General features: G+C 44.9%; 1 protein-coding gene across 1 annotated transcript; it reads right to left on the bottom strand.

Moving 5' to 3' along the window:
* Positions 1 to 1,194: 1,194 nt before the first annotated feature.
* Positions 1,195 to 5,540, bottom strand: LOC149345475 (uncharacterized). The gene is made up of 2 exons (XM_089585235.1): positions 5,505 to 5,540; positions 1,195 to 1,755 (listed from the first exon to the last, which is right to left on the bottom strand). Exons 1-2 carry the CDS (start codon positions 5,538 to 5,540, stop codon positions 1,264 to 1,266), a joined length of 528 nt encoding a protein of 175 aa, XP_089441361.1. The 3' UTR covers positions 1,195 to 1,263.
* Positions 5,541 to 7,933: the final 2,393 nt, after the last annotated feature.

Below are 7,933 nucleotides of genomic sequence, written 5' to 3'. Positions count from 1 at the left end.
TTATGAGAAAAGAGAGAGTTGTCCAGCTTGTTCGTTTGCTGACCACACAGCCATCTCCTTCTATTTTAACTAAAATTGGCTGCGACCTTAGCTCTTCTCCTGTCATACCGCTATTCACTGCGAACTCCGCAACGGCATTTTCAAGTTCCTGCACAAAAGATACCTGAGCGCCAGCTGCTTCTCCTGGGGTTTTGAATACAGCAATGTTTTCGTCCAGTTTTTGCCTGTACGAATTGATGACACGGAGCGAGGGTAAGTCAGGGACGGTTGAAGACATTTTTTCCCAAAAAACGTTACTTACAAAGTGATTGTCTAAGAGTGCTGTGATTGCACGGACGCTTTTCTTGTCGGGGGAAGAAAGATCTTTATAGTCGGTTCTCCCATTACCGCAGTATTCTTTATTGATGCCTCGCGCCACGCATATGCCGTCAACGTCAGAAAAAGTAATTTTGTGTAGTAGCCCACGAAGGTCTTCTACAACCAACTGGCATAAGTTCAACCCATAGCTTTCTAGAATTTCCTCTAGCACCTTAACTATCACGCTGCCTGCAGAATGCAGCTTTCTTTGATCGGTACTTTTCGAACCTTCCCCGACCCTTTTTCCACAGTTTTTGGCCAAGCGACAGTTTTCAGCTCGTGATGACAGGCTTTTGTTTTCTTCTTGCAGCTGAAGGCATTTTATTTTAAAATCCTCAATGGACTTGCGGAGTTCAGAAAGAGACTCTTCTGATGCGCCCTCCATTCGCTTCATTTCTTCTTGTAAAGCTTTAATAATTGTGTCCTTGATATTGTTGTTGGGATTTTGAAAAAAAGTTTCCTTATCGACAGCAATGTTTACAAGGCGCTCTTTTCTAAGGAACCCCTCTCTCGCTCTCCCCTTAATTTTTCTGTGCTGAGACTCTACCGAGGTGCAGAGGCTTCTGAATCTTGTCTCGACTGCAACCTTTAAACTCTCTGGAACGGGCATGCCATGGGGAATCAAAGAGCTTACAGTCTCAAAATACGATTTCTCCAAAAGCGTTTTGTCGTTAAAGATTTTTAGAACTGTTTGATTTGTCAATTTAAATGAAATGGCACATTCAGAAATCTCTAAGCACAAAGCAGCTGAACTCATTTTTAAGAAATTCTAAACCACAACACAAATTCAAAGGCAAAAATGTTCACAATATCAGAAAAAAACAAAGCTGCAAAACGCAAGCCGGTAACATATATGCGTAAGGCCGAGGACTCACTAAAACAAAAAACAGGACATATTTCTATGCGTTAGGTTCTGCATGCAGTAACCTTAGACACAAAGAACATTTGCAGACTTTCCACAGGATAGCCGCTAGGAAAGAGCTTGCAAGCTTTCTGTCGTGTCACAGTAGCTTTCACCCGCACTGGGAATTCAATCGCCACTACACTGCCAAGTTTCGTTTCTCGCGTATGCCACCCAAAGGGAAGATTCAGCTTAGAAAAGTCTGCCTCACTGCAAAGTATCCAACCCCTCTCGAGCCGTCTTCCTTTGTTGTTGAAAACCCACCTAAAGATGTCCAGGTCTATGTTCACTTTCACAAGTCCGCTGGAGCGACGGCTGTTGGAGAGTTTCTTTTGCACTGCGTAAATGACCTCCTCAGCAGCAGCTTCCAGTCGCCTTGGTGATGGCTTGCTTGGGTGCCTAAATTCCCGGAGGCAGGCGCAGTTCAGGTTTTTTCTTGGTTCAAGGGAGCAGTGCCACTTGGAATATCCTTTCCATTTTATAAGGTATCCCTTGCTCTATAAAAACAAAGCAAAAAAAACGACATGATGAAACACTTGGCGCAAGAGAACTGACGCACACACACCGAGGAACGAAAAAGCGATACACAAGCGAACCAAAGGAAAGACAATGCCAAAGTAAGCACTGGTAGTTATGTTACTACCAAAAGAAGGGCCAATGACATTGAAAGGTAATTAATTCAAATGTTGACTAATCCGGTTGCGATGAGATGAGTGCCTTACAGGACAGTTTAGTTACTGGGAAAGATTTGCTCAAAATCTTAGCCGCGTTTTCTGCCTTACCGCACTCAGGCTGTACCGATCAGCGCGAAAAAAAAATGTATATGAAAAATGTTTTGACCTAGGCATTACTGCTTACATTGTGCGGCGGCATTTTGCTATATCCCTGACTATTGGAAACAGCCGCGCGCTCTACAAAGCCGCAGCATTTCAAAGTGAACAAGCTGCAGTTATGGTAAAAGAAAGCTGTGAAATTGTTGGTCCTAACTTGCCCTACATTTTTATGCTGAAAATGTTGAGCTAAAATTAGGAATAACAAGAGGGGTAACGTTTCTCGTTAATTACGCACTTCAAATATATCCTGCCCTGCAGAAGGCCACTGATATATTCCTGCATTAGTCGGATCTTTGTAAAGCATGTTAGCTTTGTAGAGCATGTTAATTTAAGTTCCCTGCAATACCTTGCATAAACCACAATTGGAATCATGTAATCAAAGACCGTAAGCTGTTCGCATGAGCATCGAAGACCGGGCCACGCCTTTGTTATTGTATACTAAGCAGTCGTGTTTTGCGCTCAAAACTGGGCATTTAAGATTTACTCTCAGTAATGCTGCCAACATATAAATGCACATCGATGTAAATTGAATGGTGGAATAAGAAAGGGAAGACACAACAAAAAGCTGGTGGGACAGGGAAGTGAAGGCAATGGGACAGGGGAGGAAGAACCTAGGCAGAGAACAGCAGGGGACTGGGACAGAAGAGAAGGCAAGGTTCCCATCGGAACAGCGACAGGACCAGACGGCATACCTATGAGATTAATTACAATACTAAGCAAAAAAAGCAAATTGAAATTACGACAGATCATTGAAAAAGTAGTAGGCGGAGGAGACGTTCCAGAAGACTGGAAAATGAGCAGGATGAGACTAATATACAAAGGCAAGGGAAACAGGGACAACATTAAATCCTACCGACCAATTAGGGTCACATCAGTTATATACAGGCTAGCAATGCAGATGGTGAAAATGAGAATGGGAAGAATGGTTTCCGAAAGGACAGACGGTTGGAGGACAACCTATTTGTCATAACGCAGTGTATATAGAGATAGCTGAGGCAAATCAGAGGCCTCTGTGGATGGCATTTTTAGACATCAAGGAGGAATATGACAATGTAAATCAGGAAAAACTTTGGGACCAATTGAAGAGGTATGGTGCCGATAGAAATGTGGTTGACTATCTACAACGTGTATATTCAGACAATGAGGTGGTAGTAACCTGGGAGGGAGAAACTACAAAACCAGCTAAAATTAAAAGAGGGCTAAGACAGGGCTGCCCACTATCACCCCCACTCTTCATGGTATACGTGAGTCAAATGGAAAGGAGGTTGGGAAAGAGTAGGGTAGGAGATGACGTAAGTTATATGCAGGAAGGTCAAAAGGTAAAGTGCTGGCTGGACTAATGTATGCAGATGGCATTGTTCTACTAGCAGACAAGCGAGATATGCTGCAGGAACTAGTTAAGATCTGTGGTGAGGAGGGCAACATGCTAGGACTCTAGTTCAATAGAGAGAAGTCAGGTATAATGGTAGATAATGATGAGAGGGGAGACCCATTAGATATACAGGAAGAGCATGAGAGGATTCTGAAGGAAAAAGGAATTCAGACATTATGAAACATGGAGCACTGTAGAACTATAATAGGTATGAGAGACTAACCCAAATGGAGGAAACAAGGTGGGCAAAAAAGGTGTATCTATACATTAAAAGTATTAACACAAAATGGGCAAATAGAACCCGAAAGCTAAGAACGAAGTATTTACGGGTGAGGGATGGGACGCAAAAAATACTAGCGTGAAGGAGACAAATAAAGATGTGGAAAGAAAGAATGCAGGAAAAATCGGCGTATATATAGGACACGAAAACAAGACATCAAAAAAGAGCAGTTATTCGAACAAAAAGAACAAAAACGTATAGGTTTTGTTCTCACAAAAACGTATAGGTTTTGTTCTCACAAAAACGTGAGAACAAAAACGTATAGGTCCAAATTTGAAGCAGGATATTTTGTGCTCTGCTTGTAAAACGGAAACGGAGATCATAGAGCAGAATCGATTGGTGGGCGAGTTGGCACATGACTAGATGAAACAAAGCTCAAAGGGGACAGGACGAACGAAGAAACAACACGGACAAGGCGCTTCTGAAGCGCCTTGCCCGTGTTGTTTCTTCGTTCGTCCTGTCCCTTTTCCGCTTTGTTTCACCTGACCATAGAACACTTGGTTCTGAGGTGCACAGAACTCCGCCCAGCCCTCCCAAAGGGGACAGCAACAGACATAGAGATAGCGCTGGGATTTGCTGGAGAGGAGGGGCGAGTGGATGGGAAAGGCGGGACATTGACGAAGGGGAGGTTGGAGGATTGGTGATGGAAATCAAGGGAGGGGTGAATTTGGAGGGAAAAAGGATCGATAGAGTAGACATTGTAAGACCGAAATTGAAAGAAATGGAAAAGAAAAATCAGTTAACAATGGGGGAAGTATAGGCTAGGTGACGCAAGCTGCCTCCCGATACAGAGGGTAAAGCCATTATCATCCATCCATCCAGAAACATTGTATCAGGTTTAGCTCTTTTTGTTGTTTTATGGGGCTTAACGACCCAACGCAACTCGGGCTATCAGGGCCGCTGTAGTGAACAGCTCCGGAAATTTCGACCATTTCGCCTTCATCGAAATTGACCGCTGCGTCCGGGATCGAACCCGCGTATTTCGGGTCAGTAGCAGAGTGCCATAATCACTGAGCCACCGCGGCAGCGTGTCACAATTTGCATGTGCAAAGTTGAATGCTAACTATGATGGGCAGAATTCTATGTAGAAGTAGTAATTGAGGTTTATCCAAATGTAGCCCCGGCATCTGTCATCGCTGCTGGAAGCACCTGAGCTGGGGCAGCGGAAATAAAGGGATAGTAGGCAGTGTGTGGAAGTGAAAAGAAAAAGAAGATGGGACAGCCACGAAGGATAAGGGGGAGTGCGGTCAGGAAATATATACAGGTATTAGGTTAGGTAGTTGCGGGGACATTGAAGACTGCTTGCAAAATCATTAAATACGAAGGAATTAACGGTTAATCGTGGCCCTAGTGGACAGCTGCAAACGAAGACGCTTCTTTTGTTGCTTCTTGTTCGCAAGCCATTCAACAGTGCGTTGCGTGACCTAGTCGGTAGTTGTTTGTATCGTAACCTAACTGTAGTAGCTCGAATTCCGCCTAAACCTCTTAACTCTTGTTTCAGCAAAATCAACTATGACCGCACATTGAATTTGCCGTGGCCATCCTGCCACACAAATTGGACATGTTTTCGCATTATAAACCAAATCCACCGTTTTTTTCACACGCATGTAAGCTTTACGTTTGTCATACGGCAGCAGTATTAGAAAAATATAACAACCTCTACAGAGCGTCCTGAATTGTGTAATCAGAATACGCAATAAACACAAAACACCACATGTACCCACGTGCTTACAGAAAAAGTTAGGAAAGATAGTTACTTACTGTTTTGGCGATGACTCTGTCGACCAGGTGATACATCAGAACTTCAGCAGAAGAAAGCCAGAGGACGCAGGGAACTGGCCATCCAGATTCAGCTGAAGACAGGCAGTAGCAATGCAGCTAAATCGTGCCGTATTTATAGGGTGCATGCAGGAGGTGAGGGCAAGGGGTACTGGGGGTGATGGCGGATATGCACGGTGACACACTTCCTAGTTTTGTTAGCCAGGAAGCAGCTCTGTGACTACCTGTACGTGGGAATGAGTGAACCTACGTACACACACGTCACCCGGACAACCTCTTTCTTTAATTTTGCGAAAACATCGCATTTTCTAGCAAACCTCACCTAACCCCATAAGTCTGTGTCGTTCTTATCACAATGCCCAGCGCGATTCCGAGCTCACATGTGCTTTCCGGAGAACCTTGCCTTGTCAGTTGGAAGGGGAAACAGCACTATAGGTGCCGTCGCCCATAGAGGATTCAGACCTCAGCCATCCATCATCACTTCCCCTGTCATGTCATCACTTCCATCATCACTTCCCCTGTCAACGTCATGTCGAAGGAGCTCAACTTGATGTGCAAAATCGCTTTCCCCACGGAGCCGGTTCGGAAAAAGTTGAGCATTCCTTCGCTGGCTGTGTTCTCCCGTTTAAAGGCGCCTCGTTGTGCGTCCGCCTCTCTTCCGCGACGCGGAATTCAGAGAATTTCAGCCCTCTCGAGGGTACAGTGTGCACACGTCACATACAGCGTCATTATGGTTACAGCTAGGACGGGGGGGGGGAGGGGGGCGCCAAACAATCCACGGTGGTGAGGGAGCTTCAGCCAGCACAATCCTTCCTGCCTCCACGGGAAACCAGCTCGGGGACGCAGTCAGCGTAGGGGAAAAAGCGATGAGGCGATGACCGAGGCCGAGAGCTGAGAACCTCTCGGCCACGGTAGCGGGGCTTTGAACATTGTTAACACTTCACTCAGTATAGTTCCGTGCACATGTGTGCGCCCCGGCCAACCATTCTTATTTTCCTAGACACCTGCCTTCCACGCTGCAGACAGCTCTGCTGCGCCTTCGACGCTGGCTTCCCGGACTTGGTCGGATGACCTTGGTTAGGGAACAGGGGCGCCTTTAGTACGCGCCTTACTCAGTGTCACTGACTGTGTACAGCACCCAGGAATAAGCCTGTCTTAGCTCAAAAATTCAGCAGTGGTTTTGAAAGCCGGCAGTCGTGGTAACTTTTGCCGGAAGGGAGAGAGATTTCTCTTCCAGTTTTTGTATGCGTTTCATGACGTCGCAATCAAATTTGCTTTGCTTTTTGCCGTTTGCTAGCTGATAGTATGACTGTGCACTTTCAAACAACTATAGTGACGGGATCATAGAATGCAGCGCGTTCTTGCGATCCGTACTTTCGTACGCTGTGTTTTTTGTGAAAATGTTCACGATCACCGAATAATTTTCTTCGTGATTTCAGTAAAACCAGACCACAGAATCAAGTACGACATAGGTCCAAGTTTTAAATCTATGGCTTGAATCTCAGCGGAACTCTTTCTGAATTACCACGTGTCCTCGAAGAGTTCTGGAACACGTGCTATGTTTTTATCTTCACGTCCTATAGCTTCCCCATTGAAGAGGGACATGCTTCAGCGAAGACTAAACAATACACATGCAGCACCAGCTTTCTTTATTACAAGACTGCTGTATAGACCTCAATCTTTTCCGCAAAACATATGGGAGTGAGGGACGAGTAACAGAAAAACAACAGCTCAGCAAGTATGAAGCAACTTAAACACAAAGTCCCGGTTAAAATTATACACACATGAGAAGACCCCTAACCGCTACAGCCGAGTACACCTAACAGGTGAAAATACAACATTAAAAGGACAAAAAGAAATCGCTACAAGCAATAAACGACGCAACTGAGGCATGCTCTTAGCAAACGCCCGGGCGAATGCTCGGCGCGTCAAGAAAAGAAAAGCGCGGTGATAAAGTAGCAGCCTCGCAGCAGAGCCATGCCAGAAAACTCTGAGAAACGCGCAGTGAAGCTGACAAAATAAAAAAGAAATGCCACTCAAATAAAATCTACAAAACAGAACAGAAGCGAAAAACGCGAAAAGAATAACGTTATTTGTTACATGCCTTTCAGGTCAGTGCTTGCGGTTTAGTATACGCTTACATTCGTACTAAATAATTGTGCGATTTCAGTGCACGTTAGAGAACCCCAGGTGGTCTAAATTTCCGGAGCCCTTCACTGCGGCGTCTCTTATAGCCCGAGTCGCTTTGGGACGTTCAGCTCCCATAAACGAAACGAAACGAAATATTCCTACTAAATCTGCAAGAAGTGAAAACCGGTTTCTTTTAATAGTTTCTTTCAGTATCCACCGGTGATCAAGACGATTGCTATGAACTATTTCAATGTTTTTTAGTGGCTTGCTTGCTGCTGCTG

This window comes from Amblyomma mixtum, chromosome 4 (assembly GCF_055824585.1).
Source record: "Amblyomma mixtum isolate Tamu chromosome 4, ASM5582458v1, whole genome shotgun sequence".
NCBI lineage: Eukaryota > Metazoa > Arthropoda > Arachnida > Ixodida > Ixodidae > Amblyomma > Amblyomma mixtum.
This window is presented reverse-complemented; position numbering and strand designations above follow the sequence as displayed.